This window comes from Volvox carteri (assembly GCF_000143455.1).
Source record: "Volvox carteri f. nagariensis unplaced genomic scaffold VOLCAscaffold_20, whole genome shotgun sequence".
Lineage (NCBI taxonomy): Eukaryota > Viridiplantae > Chlorophyta > Chlorophyceae > Chlamydomonadales > Volvocaceae > Volvox > Volvox carteri.
Genome location: NW_003307563.1, coordinates 1,060,030 through 1,074,504, shown reverse-complemented (window position 1 = coordinate 1,074,504; position 14,475 = coordinate 1,060,030). Strand labels below are relative to the sequence as shown.

The window sequence follows — 14,475 nt, the reverse complement described above, 5'->3', positions numbered from 1 at the left end:
CCTGCCGGAGACAAGCGGAAGGGACATCCGGTCCGAATCCAGGGGCCCGGTCGGGCAACAAGTGGATTGGCGAGCCTTGGGGAAAGACGTTGGCTGCAAAACACGGAGACAAGGCCATGTCACTCAGAGGCACGTTCGAGCCCAACGCGGCCTCAGACCCAGGAGCGATAGTGGCATTACGAATCGGAGGATTTTGGGCTCCGAGGACGGCAGTCAACTTTTGTGGGGCGGCGCAAAGAACTTATGGTGATCGGTCTGACGGACACGCTGGAACAGTTTTTCTGGCGGGTAGGGCAGGATCTCTGCGATGGATACACGAATCACAGGAGGCGAGGCTACGACGTAGACTGACACCCCTTATCGAAGAGATAGCAGAACAACTGGCAGCAGCCTTTCGAACAGCAGCGGGAACCTATCAGGGTGAGTCCAGTTTTCGGGGGAAAGTGTACAGTTCCCCAATTGATGACTACCGCGTGTCAGAGGAGCGATGCGGGGCCAACTTAGGTGACTTATAATGGGTGCCCGGGTGCACCACCCGGGGGTGGTCGGGGGGACGCGGAGACGGGAGTGAGAGAGTTGGAGATACGAAATGGGGAGAGTTTACAGTGGGAGCAGGAGTAAGGCAAGGCAGAGAGGGGGGCGCGCGGAGCGCGGGTGGCCGGGGTGTTTTAGGTTGGCAGGGGGATGGAGGGTGGGACGCCGTGCGTGGTGCGTGGGGCTCGCTTAGGCGGAGAGCATTACAAAGGTTGTAAGTGAGCCCTTCGTATCATACGGATGCTCGCCCCAACTAATCCGGCCCTTACGGTGGCGGGCTCTTTGACTTCAGAAATGCCAAATACAGAAGTACGGAGGGCCCTATGCCAACCACGGATATCACACCAGGACGAGACAGTCCGAGTTTTGGCCATTCCAGCACAGAATGCAGAGTCAGACAACAGGTACCAACTAAGCTTTATTAAGACGGATTACAGAAAATAGACGACGAGAAAGACTAGAAAAAGTCGAGGTCGCCCTCCCTCCCCACCCTCGTGAGACAGGACCAAACATGCACAGACTTATCACTCATCATCACTCTCCGAAACCACCAGCCCCGTCCCCGTCCCGCCGGCCGGGAGGCGGGCGAGGTGCCTAGTAGGATCCAGATAGCGGTGCAGAGTACCCAGAGAGCGGATGTGCGCGGAACGCATGAGATCCTCATCGGAGACCCCCTGAGACTGGGCATGCTGCAAAGCACCCCGACGAAAACTGTGCACCGTCTCTCCACCGTATAGCCCAGCAGCGGTAAGATGAGCGACGAGGCGATATTCCAGGGCCTCGGTCGTCATCGGCGCCTCCCGATATGCGCGGCCACTGCGCTCCGCCGGACGGAAGAGGTATTGGGTAATAGGGGTACCGGCCCTCGTACACGTGCTCATGTACACTGCAAGAACCCGCAGCGCGCAGACGATAGGATCACGATCCGGACGCAACATCGTCGCAGGAGCACGCTGACCCTTGTACGTCTTGGTATTCAATTCTTCGATACGGAGTACAGGGTCGGGAGAGACACTCCCGTCAGGCGCGGGTAGGGGTAACGGCCAGCCCTGGTACTCGGTACGGCCATGCACCGGATCCCTGAAATCACTTAACACCAGCTTGCCGACATCATGACCGCGCTGATACGTATGCCACATTAAAGCAAATAGAGACAAGTCCCGAAGCACCAAACTGCGAGCAAACAAATGCTCTTCGTCGCCGGACGCAGTCCACAGATGGCAGGCCAGGCGACGAAACTTCTCCGCGGTCAAAGGGATGGCGCCTCGCTCCACATAACCGGCGTCACTAAGGTCCCGCCCGTAGCCCTTGACATAGCCTCGCACCAAGGAGCTGTCGCAAGGATTCCCGCGGCTTTGAGAGGCGTCATAGTCCCCTTCCCGGCCCAGCTGCTTAAAAGCAGTCGCAAGGCTCGAGATAACCCCTTTCACAGCACTGGCGCTGGGACGCCGGTCAGCCCGCAGACGCCCAGGGTGCCGGGGGAACCACCATTCCACCAGATACGAAACAATGGACATAGGATCGCAGGTGAGCAAGGTGAGCCCGAGAGACTGGCGCTGCAACCAGCCATGAAATTCTCGCGCAGCACTTTGAACCCGCCGCCAGCTCTCCGAGACCCACTGACGTTGGTGCACCTGGTAGATCGAGAGCAAGGCGGCCGTGAGCGGCGGCCGCACCGACACGTCCCCGGTAAACTCAGAGTAATACAGAGCCGCGACAGGGTCTAAAGGCGGCGGCGCCGACCTCGGGAGACGGATAGGGCCCGCAGCAAGCGGAGGCATGGCAGGGAGAGGATTACCAGGAAAGACCTGCGGTGATCATAGAGCCGAGGCGTAGGACGCACTAAGCTGACGGACGTCCATCGAAAACAGACAAAACGTACCAGCGGCAGGTGTAACGGCGGGACGATGAGATCGTCACGCACAGGCGTAACGGTAACGAATCGATGAGTAGACGAAGTAAGTGGGTCTTGGCCCCACGGTAAGCCGCCAGGTACGAGAGGAAACATAATGCTAACGGGTACTCGCGATAACACGATTACTCGATTCAGGAACACGGAAAATTATTACAATAAAACGGGGCGCGATCGCGCTTCCAAAAAATTTGGATATCACCGAAAAGGGCCTAAATTCGTTCGTGCGTGGTGCGTGGGGCTCGCTTAGGCGGAGAGCGTTACAAAGGTTGTAAGTGAGCCCTTCGTATCATACGGATGCTCGCCCCAACTAATCCGGCCCTTACGGTGGCGGGCTCTTTGACTTCAGAAATGATTTCGGATGCGGCTACGGCTACCGCTGTGATTACGGCTACAGGTACGCTGTAGAACACTAACTTTTTTCTAACCTTAAGACAATCGCCTGGAAACAGTCTTGAGGCTGCCGTGACCAAAGAGGCTGCCGGCACTCGGGCAACTCAATTCCCCATGAAAATGCAAACCACCAACATGCCGCCCACCTCTACCAGCTTAAACCGCGACGGGCAAATTACCAAAGTCAACAAAACGAAAAAAGACGATCCAGCCTGCCCCGGGTCGCTTCCCCGGGCTATCATCCCCTTCCTAGCTCCCTCCCTATCCACCTCCCTTCCTCTTCCTCCTCCGCCCAATATTACCTTACCCATCCCCGTCATCTTCAAAATGGTCTTCATCTTCCTTCTGCATTTCCCCTTCTCTACTTCCCTCTATCCCCGCCCTTCACAGCAGCAGCCCCATATCGCCAGAGGGTAAAACGTAATCGTAGCCCTCCTGCATATAGCCCTGACGATCCCAGTTGAACGGGTTGATGCACTGATACCACCGGCTGCCGCGCGCGCAGGTGCCCAGACACTCCATGTAGTCCTGGGGGCAGCGGAAGCAACCGGCCAGCCCCGACTCCCGCCAACCCGGCTTGCACTGCGACTGGGAACAGCCTGGAGGGCGAGTCGGGGCGGGTAGAGGGGGGGATTTGGGGTTGCGAGTTTTAGGCTTGGGATCTTGGTTAACCTTGGTCGATGGGAAAAGCCACCGTGGCTGTGCATTCTTGCAGTGCACGTGTGTGGCGAGGCATGTGCACGGTGGTGTACTTCTACCTGGCACCGGTGACCTTACCTTCCTGCATGTCGATTAGATTGACACGTACAGACATATAAATGTACAGGCGCATGTGCACGGTGTTACCGAATTGGAATCCGTCACCAGGTCTAGTCATTTGGTGCATACTACTACAGCCACACAAAAACATAAAACGCACGCTACACAAAAACACAAAACGCATACTACACAGCCACACAAAACAAATAACAAAAACGCCCATAGACAGACAGACACAAACGTACTCACAAACAGATGCACACTCACACACCGGCATCCTTGAAGCCGACTCCGGCGAAGCTGCTCAGGTCAAAGCCGACACCCGTGCAGGCTTCCATGTCGCAGGTCGGTGCGAACTTGGATACGCTGAGGCTGACGCCAGTGCCCGCATTCCACCAAATAGCCTGATGGGGCGAAGCCACTGTGGCGGCAATCCATGTCTCGTTTGAGTCGGCCTGCCAAACAACGAAACACACGTTCACGTGCACACACATACACACGTGCACGCACAGGTGGGAGTGCCTCCGAGATGAAGACAAAATGTACGTCAAGATGAGGACAGAAAGCTCGCAGCAAGTGTTAACGGGAGTTGTTTACGAAGACGAAGAGAGGGGTCTGTTAATCAAAAGGAATGAGATTAGGAGGAGTTTGATGGAACTAAAAGCTTTAGGGGCATGCTGCGGCGGAGGCCAACTCATGCGCACATCTACGCAGCCAGATACAACTACGTCCCCCCCACTCCTCCTAACCACCCACCATCGCCCGCCGGACGCACCGTCAGCTCCACTAGCGGTGCGCTGCCCGTATTCCAGCTGAGTCCTCCGCCGCGCAGATCTCCGAAATAGGCGCACGATTGCAGGTCCATCACCTGCTTGGTGAGGGAGTCGTGGTAGCTCCCATGAGCTGTCTGACCCACATACACCACCGGCCGGCCGTCCGACACCTGCGACACCAGGAACAGCCGGAAACTCAGCAACATCAGCAAGACCAGTAACAGATGGAGCGGCAGCTAGGGGCAGCAGTAGCCGGCGCAGTTACAGCCGTAGCAGCAGTAGCAGGAGTAGCAGCAGGAGTAGCAGCAGCCAGCAGAAGCAGGAGCAGTGGTACAGCAATCAGGGCCCCAGATGAAGAAGTGGGCAGGTTTGGCCACGTCAAGTAGTTTGAGTTGGTTGGCCCCACTTGAAGGTGGTAATGTAACGGCCAGCGGCAGCGGTAGTAGATCTGTGCCCACCCACGTACCGCTCATGTAGACTCTCACCCACCCGCCCACCCACCGTCCCTAACCCCAACCACGACCCCTACGCAGGCACATACACACACATACACACACATGCGTGCAACACGCCCCCCGTTCCCCCCACCTCGAATCCATGCCGACCCCCGACACGAGTGTACCAGCCGCCGTGTTGGCTGTACGACACGGCAGCGATTCGCAACCTGTCCTCCGACAATACCACGGTAACCGTCTCCCAGTCCGCTTGGTGATCACCGACACTGTACGGCAGCTCGGGGATGGGGCTGGTGGCGCAGGGGGGCTGCCATGCGTAGAAAAAGTGGTACCTGATTCGGATTTGGGAGTCTCCGCAAATGTTGACGCCAAAGTAAACGTGCGCGTTTGGATCTCGCGCCTTATTTAGCCAGCTGGCCATTGAGCATTCCTTTTTATGGCACCCTGGAGCGTTGCGTTATTAGGCAACAGATGGGTGAGGGGGGCCGCATAAGTCAAAAATACTTTGCGAGGGCGAGTGGTGCCTTTTGTGAGGGCTTGGCGTGTGTGCCGTGCTTCTTGGTGCATGTGGGGTTGGGGTTGGCGAGTTCTGTACGCGTGCGTGGGGTGATATCCCGCGCGGGGGGGGGGGGGCTTAGGTAGGTGCGGTTCCAGGAACCGTGGGTGACATCTATCGAAGTGTGTGGCGGTGCAGCATGTGTGTGTGTGGCGGTGCAGCATGTGCAACAGCACAGCTTTAATACAGTTTTATAGCCTGATTTTATATATGATGTGGTAGCACGACGACGCAGCGACATCGCCTTATGTTGAAGAGCAACGCATCAATACATCGCCTTATTTATTTTTTTTTCATCGCCTTTTTTTCATCGCCTTATGTCATCATCGCAGCTTTCAGCTCATTGCGGCACAGCGGTAAGGAGCGAGCACCACCTGCTTCAAAATATGTCTGTGCGGTGATGGGGTACCCCTGGGCCCCGCTGTAGAACCGGAGGACGGGGGCGAACCTGCGGACAAGCTCCTTGAGGTCGGAGGCTGAGCGGCAGGAGGGGAAGTAACACGGCACGGTACGGCAGAGCACGGGGGATTGAGCTGGGTATTGAGGCGGGAGGGGTCTCAGAGGAGGTAAAAAAGGTGAGGAAAGGGTAAAGGGAAGAGAGTGAGGAAGCATCACCCTGCTTTTACGCGCCACTGTGCCACGGGGGCACCCACTGGGGCGACAGTCAGCGACGATGACGCCTTGTTCATTCAGCAGCAACAACAACTCCACACCTCTACATCGGTGTCGCCACCGGTATGATGTCCCTTCGCCTTCCCCTCATGTGCACAACCTCCTGCGGTAGCACTCGTCCCACAATCCACGTCGTCGTCCCAAATATTAACTTTTTTCCATTCCGACTGACTGACTGACTGACTGACTGACAAGTACCTCGTACCCCCACCCTGCCTCACTCTACCCCACCCCACCCTGCCCTACCCAAGGATAGGCCGTTGCAGCTTTTGTTGGCCCCCTCCCCGAAGGCGGGTGAGGGGCGCCGCCATTCCCAGGAAGCCTTCAGAGGGTCTGGGAGCCGACCCCAGGATGCGTGCGGTATGACACCGTACTTGGCCCTCCAGTACTCGCAAATCCGAGCATCGCAACCCGACGTGTCGTACACCCTTCGATCATCTTTTCCCGCGGTGCCCCAACTGAAGCCTGGCAGAATGCCGTACTTTTCGACCAGCGCGCCACAGTCGTTGGCGGTTAGAAGTTGCCGTTGTTGCCGTTGTGGCGATGATTGAACTGGAGATGCTGTCATCGTGGCGCGTGAGGGATATGGAAAGCAGGTCACGCAAGCTATGGCGAAGAGGAGGGGAAGGAGGACTCCGAGCGGCCGCGGCGACGACGACTCCCCGCGTACGACCTTTCGCTGCTCTCCAGCGGTGGCGGTTTCGGAGCTGATGCCCATATGGCGGCAGTTTTGGAAGTCTATGCAACGCCGGTCGTGCATCTCTGCCACTGTACCAGGTATGACACTGGGGTGGTGGTGAGGGGAGGAGTTGCGGCAGTTTATCGGATGGATTCGTTGGTTCCTATATAGGATATGTCCCCACACGTGGCCTATGTGCGTTCTTCCCCACTACCAAATCGATGCGGTCGATGGGTTCGTGACAAGGCATCTTTTGGTGTGCTGATGTAACGAAGCTGCAGCTTGAAGGGCGGGACTCCTCAGCTTCGGGACCCAAACCAACCGCAAACCAAACAGCGTGTGCGGGATAGATAAATGGCCGGGTGGGAAAGCGAAACTGGACAAAGCTATTGCAGGAAAACCCATTTGGAACATTCCCATTTATCGTACGATGAAAATAGAGGGGATTGGGGCAGGGAGGCAAAGCGCGAAAGGCTAATCGGGGGGAATAGTCAAGGTGGGGTGAGCAACAGGGGGGTTGGTGAGGCAGTGGGCTGGGTGAATGGACTGTGACAAAAATGCATCTGCCTTGACGCCTGAGAACAAGCTGATCTGTTGTGCACCTCTCCACCTGCAAAGCGCTGTGAGCCACCTAAGCAGTCAGCGGGGTGGGAGCGGGGAGGTGGAGCGGCGTAGTCACTGTCACTGACGATATGTAGAGACTTGGGTTGTAGTTGCCTGGCCAGCTGCTAGCCACGAGTGGCAGTGGAAACACGTGGAAAATCGCAAACAGGTGATGATGGCAACAACCCGAATGAAACAAAGTAGCTAGTAGGGCTGTTTGGAGGACGTTTTGTTTGTGTGATATGTGCACAAGGAGCAACCGAAAGCGTACGGTACGAGAGTGGAAGCGGAAACGCCTCGAGGTGTGCGTGCATGCGTTCGAGGCAACGAAACAAAGTGGTTTTTGACAAATAGGAATTTTATAATAAAAAATGGTGGTAAAGCTCTTTTGATTTGCGTGGTGCTTGTGTTGCATCGCTGCGAAATCCCGGCATCGGCGAAGGCCTGCAGTTTGTTTCCGCCTCGGACGAGGCTCATTTCCTAGCAGGAGGTCCAAATCTCTGAAGCATTACAACAAATCTATACGTATGTTTTGCAAAGTTTCATGACATGCTTGGCACAGCGATATGAAATACGATGACGTGACAGCCGGAAATCGCGGAAGCTGTGGTTAGACTCTCCGAGATGAGAGCTCGCAAGGTGCAAAGCAAGTAGGGCGTCGGAATTGCTGGGCAACATATCAGGCGTGTTTTTCTATCGGTTTGGCTATGGGTTTTTCAACGTGCGGCAGGCCAGCAGCCCACTGAGAGTAGAGATACAGCAGCAGGCATTTATCAATGATTACGGAATGGTTTCGGAGCCAGGGAGCGAGGGGAGCGTGATGACGAAGATGGAGGCCTGTGGTTAGTGTCCCACCGTGAGATGGCAACGAACAGGGGAAAAACGAAGTACTGCCGTACGAACGCTAGCCGTCAGAGGGCTGGCTGGCGGTGTAAGGCAGTTGAGGGGGCATGATACAAGGAGGACCGGAGATGCGCCTGGTGTGGACACACTGGCAATACGCGAGGCATGAGTTATGTACTAGTATGGGGGGCGTGAGTTTTGTACACCAACTTCGAGAAGCCGTACATGTCAGTTGGAACGGTTAGGTTCATTCAACATGGAAAATTTGGAAACCTTTACGTCTCTATCTACAAAGTTCAAGTCATTTTGTGCTAACGGCCAGCCACTCAAAAATGCAAGTCACTTGCTTTACTCCATTACGATCTGGGCCGTGTGCAATCCATCGGCCGAGTCTTTCTCGCCGTGTGCATTTGCCATGCAGGGCCGCTGCAGCACCACCAGGTATACGACATTCTCGTGGAAAATACTTTGGATTTCTACATCTGCTTCCTAACTTTGTCGGCTGTAACTTCCCGTCATGATGCAGCCTTATCTGACATCGAAAAGCAGGCGTTAGGAACGTACAGGTCCAACGTATCGGAAGTCAGCAAGTCCAATGCCCTGCAGCTGCTGAAGCGGGCCGCTGCGACAAAATCCATTCCGGCCGAGACTGTGGAGGGTGCCCTCTTGGCGCTGGAACAGATCGTCGCACAAGAAAAGTCTAGTAAGTAATAATTGCGAATTGCATACATTCGTGGTTTTAGAAACGAGCATTTCGAGCCGGTTAGAGCCGGTTGTGCCGTACATGGTCGCTAACCTCCTGCACCCATATCTCCATCAGACGCTTGTGTTCTGCCTTGGGCTCTCTATCCAGCGGTCTCCATCGCGATTAGCGTCCACCATGAGGCTGGCCCTTGACTGAAAAACCCAAGAAGCCGAAGAAACTACAACTCTCCCCACGTCGCTTAGCTGCGATCTCGCAACCCCACTTTTCCCCCAGCTCCTTGACACTCTTGTGTAAGTTGACGGGAAGTGAACACACCACTCGATGCGCCCCAGTGGGACCCTCTAAACTCACTTTGCGTTATCAAACTAACTAATAACTAACGAACACAGATGGGCGCAAGTCCGCTGCCGTAGTGGGGCCTTCTGCGCCCTGCGCTCTGCTCTGCAGGCACGGCTGCGTTGCACTGCACACATACACCTGGGGCATGTGGTGTAACCCTGTGTGTCTGTCTGTCTGCCTGTCTGTCTGTGTGTCTGACCGTAAGTGGGGATCCCGCGCCCAATCGCAATGCTCTCCCTCAGGCCCCACTCCAAGCATCGCGGGCAAGTGGCGGCTGGTTTTTGGAACCGCCACCAAATTCCGGCCTTTTCAATATATTCCTGTCAAGGTTCGTGTTTGTCCGTATGTGTGTATGTCCGGAGGAAGGAGCGTGTTGGCCAGGTTGGAAGAAGAAGAGGAAGGAGAAGAAGGAGGCAGCGCTATGTCGGTGCACGTGTCAGCATTACGTCAGCGCCTGTGTTTCCCCCTTTTCCGAACAAATCCCCGCTACTACTACTGCTACCCTTTTCCCCCCGCACACGCACACGCACATCCTGAAAGAGCTCCGAGTGGAAAACAATAAGAAAGTCCCATGAAGCCCCTTGAACCCTCGTAACGCCCGCACGCAGGAGGACTTTGTGCTGGATGAAACGGCCAAGGTGTGTCGTGCTTTCGCTGCTTTAATTGTTTAAGAAAACAATATTTGGTGCAAACACACCACCATGGGAGAGAAGGGGGTGGGGGCCGCAGGGGATGCGATTTGCTGGTAGCGGTAACCCGTATGCTGGTTGGTCACCCCTCCACCTGAGTGGTGCCTCCATGCTTAGTAATTCTGCCCGTATGTCTGTCTGTCTGTATGGCTGTCCCAAAATGTTTATCTCATATTTGTCTGTCTGTCTGTCTGTCCTCCTTTCCTCTAGACCCTGGCCCTGGAGAGCTCCTTGGGGCCCTTCGACTTCTTCATCCGGGGGAAGATGAACTCTTGGCGGCCGGAGACTGGGGAGCTGGATTTCCAGTTCAATAAGGTCAGGAAGGGGGTGTACGGGGCCGAGGAGGCTTGAGCAGTAGTAGATGGATGGATGGATGGATGGATGGATGGATGGATGGGTAACGCACAAAATTGGTTACCAAAGCTCCGCACACACGGGGAAGGTGCCCGTCCTAAAGCGCCCGCGGAGGGGACCGCGTGGCGCCATAGCTAGTTATCATATTATTTATTGTGAAAAAAAAACGCCAGAGTGATGTGGGCGTCATCGTCCTCCCCAGGGCTCGATGTGCAAATGCGCGCGATGCGCCTAGTCAGTCTCCCAGTCTCTTCGGGGAGAACACTAGCCACAGCTTTAGATAAATAAGGGGGAGGGTCTCGAGGGGCCGTAAAAGCGCACATCGTCTCGTTCCCGATGCAGCCAGGGTAAGGAGACTGGCCGCATTCCGCAATCTGCCGATACGGATTGGATGCCGCACTCTATCCGTGTCCAGCTCCTCTCCAGTCCTTTTCCCCTCCCCCCTTTGCCGGTCCCCCCTGCTGTCGGCTGTCCAAGCTATATTAACGCTCTTTCTTTCCCCCCAGCTCCGCGCTTGCTTCCTACCACCTTGCACCTATCTCGTCCTGACTAGTCCACCACCGCACACTGCCACACACTGCCATCTGGCCCTCAACACACAGTTCACTTCCCACTTCCTCGCATATGTTACCCACCCTAACATGCAAACACGCACACGCACACACACGCAAACACACGCAAACACGCACACACGTGCACACACATACACACAAAAACACACGCAAACACGCATACACACACACCCTTCTCCTGCGGACCCATACCCTTCAGGTCGACATCTTGTTCTCAGGGAACAAGGTAAGAGCCGCTAATAGGTTTGCCGGGAAAGGGCAGATCTTCTTGTTGTTGTTGTCGTTGTTGTTGTCGTTGTTGTTGTCGTTGTTGTTGTCGTTGTGGATGTGGATGTGCGGTGCGATGTGCCCCCTCATGGATGATAGCGGAACATGTCCGGGAACTGTGAACCCATCATCGTTATCATCATCATCATCAGCCGGTCGGTCGCATGGGGGGCTGTTTGTATGTATGTTTATCGTCTGGTGCCCCACCATCCCCCAACAAGCCAAGGGTCTCAGTCTCGAGAAGACCTGTCGTGTGAGAGACGTCTGCATGCTCTGCCTCTCACCTCACCTCACCCACGGCCTGAGGGTGGTGACCCTCCTTTTCCCCCGCTTTCAAGGGAACCTCAAACCGCCGTTGCGTGAGGGGTTTGTTTGTGGACGGGTTTTCCTTGTCGTACGGACCAGGTATGGGAGGTAACACCCAAGACCAAGCCCAAGACCTACACCTTCTTCTACGTGGCCTCCGACTTGGCGTGTGCGAGGAGCAGTGCAGGCGGAGTGGCGCTCTTGGTCAAGTAGGGGGAAGAAGGAAAAGAAGGAGAAGAAGAAGACGTCCCAGGTCCTTTTCTTCCACCGTCTGGAGGGAGAGAGGGAGAGGGGGAGAAGGGGTTAACAAGAACGGTAATCGAGCTGTGGTAACACCCGTGTGGTTGAGGAGGGTTGGGAAAGGGCTTTTTGGGGTCTCCTATGTCCCGCATGTACGCATCGGTGCCGAGATGTCTGTTTTGGTAAAATATTTAAAATTGTTGAAATTTGATTGCAGCTGTTCAGGTCGTTCTCTGGAGCGGCCTTCTCCCGCCGGTTTGCAATCACAGCGGTTACGAACTTTCCAATGGATGAAAGCAATATACATATATATGCAACGGCGGCAGGAGACCGACTACTGCAAGTTTTCCTTTGTTTTCCGTCGTTAGCCTCTTCCGTAAAATCCACATATTTTTTCTCTGGTACCCGAGATTGTTCTCTGGATCCTCTCTCCTGCCGCTTTCTCCAGCTGCCAGGTAGTAGTACCTTCTTTTACATTCTCTCTCCTTCACTACTACCAAATCTCTTCACCACCACAGACAGGGCTACAACTGGGCTCCTCCAGCAAGTGTTATAAATCTTCCTCAGCTCGTAGCAATCTCCTCTTTGAAAAAATGTTCTCATAATGCTATTGCGCTTCAACAGGATGTTTGGGTTTCGCAGTTGGGGAGGGGGAAGGAAACGGACAGGAAGGAAAAACATTTTCTCTCCCAGCCCCTAAAGGTACGATAAGTTACTAACTCATGACCAGCGAGCTAATACCAGCGACCTCTGAACATCCAGCATACGCCGCTCCAGCTGCAGAGTGACACCGCTGCCCCCTCCCCCCCAACCCCACCACACGGTCACGACCCCTGCCTCCCATCGCGTCTCTGACGCATACAGGTTGTAAAAACGCAAAACTCGGCCTTGCGAGACAGCCAATTTACATGCCTACCCTCACCACACCCCCACACCCACACCCACACCCACACCCACACCACCGCTTGAGCGGAAAAGCACGCCTCCCCGCGCCAGCACTCCCTCTCCAATTGCCTCATATGATAATAATATTATTATTATTTTATATTTGTATGATAATAAAAAGTGCCACTTTATGGAACAAGCGGAAGCGAAGAACATCGACAGCAGGAAGGGACAGGAAAAGATGATGGGAGAGTTGAGGTACGCGTTCATACGGTGCCCAAGGACAAGGGGAGTTGCACGAAAGACGAATAGCCACCGCTACACGGTTTCTGTGTGTCAAGTGGCGGACCACTACGACGCCAACTTCTCCCCCCAACGACAGATAGTTCCCGTGTGCCAGTGCCAGTGTGATCAGTGGCAAAAGCATACTTTTAAACCAGCAGAGCAGGCGGCCGCAGTGTACTAAAAGGGACTGTTCTGTCACGTATGATTTGGGTTTTTCCTTTTTCTCATCGCAGGGTCAGGGTCATCCTATTAGGAGCGCTGTACAAAGTATCACTACGACATCGTACCATCGTACCGCCCGCCACGACCCGTCAGAAGCGCGCCAAGGCCCACTACAAAGGTTCACAACCCACCAAATTGAAATTCAAGTACAAATTGAAATCCCAGAAACAGTAAAAAAAATCCGGTCACGGCTATTGGCAGCCTGAGGTGTAGTACACCCAGGTCTGTCCGGTGGGGGAGGGTCCCGGGTGTGTGTGTCCCGGGGACTCCCCCAAACCCCGAACCCCAAGACTACACGCCTGAGTGCTCTTAACGCGGCGCAGTTTACAAGAAAACAATTTCATACATACATACATGCAGACAAACACACGCTAAAAAAGACAGCGACAACAATTTAAAGCGCACACGACACACGCACACACACACACATACACACACATAAGTCCGCTCCACCTCTACCACAGCACACACACACGCATCCATACCTTCCCTCCCCTTCCCTTCTGAACCGGTGGATTGAGACGGCCCCTGGCCTAACGTATGTGCCGTCTCCTAACCGCCAAGTTCGAAATCAGCACCTGCAGGGGGGACACGGGGCCGAGAGCTTTCCAACCCCGCCATGGCTGATCTCAGGACCCGATCGTTGAAGTCCCGGAAGGACAATGGGATTCACGTTGGCATTTGCAGGCTTATCGTCCACGCGCGATCTGGAGGCGACTTGCGGAAACGGCACCGCTTGGCGTGTACGGATGGCGTCAGCGCCGGCGGCGGCTGCGGCGGTGGCGGCGGCGCCGCCTCCGTCGTCGACGCCCACTTTGACGGCGACCTGCGGCCCGGCGACGCGAGTGATTAGCGCCTGAATAAAATCCAGAACCTGATCATCGGACGCCAAACTCGCTGTTGCCGTCGTCTTTGCCGTATCCTCTGTGTCGTATTCACTACCGTACGCGTTGCCAGGGCCGCTGCCGGTGCTGTAGCGCAGTTCAATTGGGTCCAGGGCGGCGGCGTCCGTATCCTCCGTGGCGTCGGGGGAGTCAGCATAGCGTTTGCCTCGGCCGTACGAGATCTTGTTGACGGAAGCCTCGGCCAGCTGACGGCTGCGGGCAGTGCGTCCTGCAGGCAACGCAGCCACGACGCCGCCAGAACCAGGAGTTAGGATCGTGGGTGTCGATCCGAGATATATAAATCGACCCATGGGTCCGTTGAGGGCAGCGGTGCCGGTTCCGGAGCTTTTTAAGGCCCGCAGGTGGCGTCTGCGACGGCGGCCACCAAACGCGGCGAAGGCGCGCCGGAAATCCGTGCGATCGACTCCGCCTCCGCGGCCACTGGTGACGATAGGGCCGGCAGCGGCGGCGGCGGCGGCGGCGGCGGCGGCGGCGCTGCTACCGGTAGTGCCGTTGTCGTTACTGCTACGATAGACACTGCCGCTGC

The 14,475-nt window shown here is 55.6% G+C and overlaps 4 protein-coding genes across 4 annotated transcripts in view; 1 reads left to right on the top strand and 3 right to left on the bottom strand.

Annotated features, from left to right (window-relative positions):
- Positions 1 to 723: 723 nt before the first annotated feature.
- On the bottom strand, positions 724 to 2,542 carry VOLCADRAFT_104866 (uncharacterized protein; the record flags this gene model as incomplete). The annotated part of the gene is made up of 4 exons (XM_002950713.1): positions 724 to 1,208; positions 1,860 to 2,168; positions 2,211 to 2,342; positions 2,417 to 2,542. The coding sequence occupies 4 exons, from the start codon at positions 2,540 to 2,542 to the stop codon at positions 1,059 to 1,061; spliced, it is 717 nt and encodes a 238-aa protein (XP_002950759.1). The 3' UTR covers positions 724 to 1,058.
- Positions 2,543 to 3,223: 681 nt separating this feature from the next.
- Positions 3,224 to 6,814, bottom strand: VOLCADRAFT_91274 (uncharacterized protein; the record flags this gene model as incomplete). The annotated part of the gene is made up of 7 exons (XM_002950712.1): positions 3,224 to 3,438; positions 3,870 to 4,053; positions 4,374 to 4,541; positions 4,873 to 4,896; positions 4,960 to 5,270; positions 5,757 to 5,858; positions 6,286 to 6,814. 7 exons carry the CDS (start codon positions 6,812 to 6,814, stop codon positions 3,224 to 3,226), a joined length of 1,533 nt encoding a protein of 510 aa, XP_002950758.1.
- Positions 6,815 to 8,477: 1,663 nt separating this feature from the next.
- VOLCADRAFT_104865 (uncharacterized protein) lies at positions 8,478 to 12,008 on the top strand. The gene is made up of 7 exons (XM_002950812.1): positions 8,478 to 8,620; positions 8,706 to 8,882; positions 9,467 to 9,552; positions 9,833 to 9,862; positions 10,124 to 10,228; positions 11,039 to 11,065; positions 11,512 to 12,008. Exons 1-7 carry the CDS (start codon positions 8,512 to 8,514, stop codon positions 11,623 to 11,625), a joined length of 648 nt encoding a protein of 215 aa, XP_002950858.1. The 5' UTR covers positions 8,478 to 8,511; the 3' UTR covers positions 11,626 to 12,008.
- Positions 12,009 to 13,615: 1,607 nt separating this feature from the next.
- Positions 13,616 to 14,475, bottom strand: part of VOLCADRAFT_91272 (uncharacterized protein) — a gene marked incomplete at both ends in the record, with an annotated part of 3,971 nt that continues 3,111 nt past the window's right edge. Inside the window, one exon of the mRNA XM_002950711.1 lies at positions 13,616 to 14,157. Within this exon, the coding sequence (XP_002950757.1) occupies positions 13,616 to 14,157 (542 nt within the window). The remainder of the gene's footprint in view (positions 14,158 to 14,475) is intronic.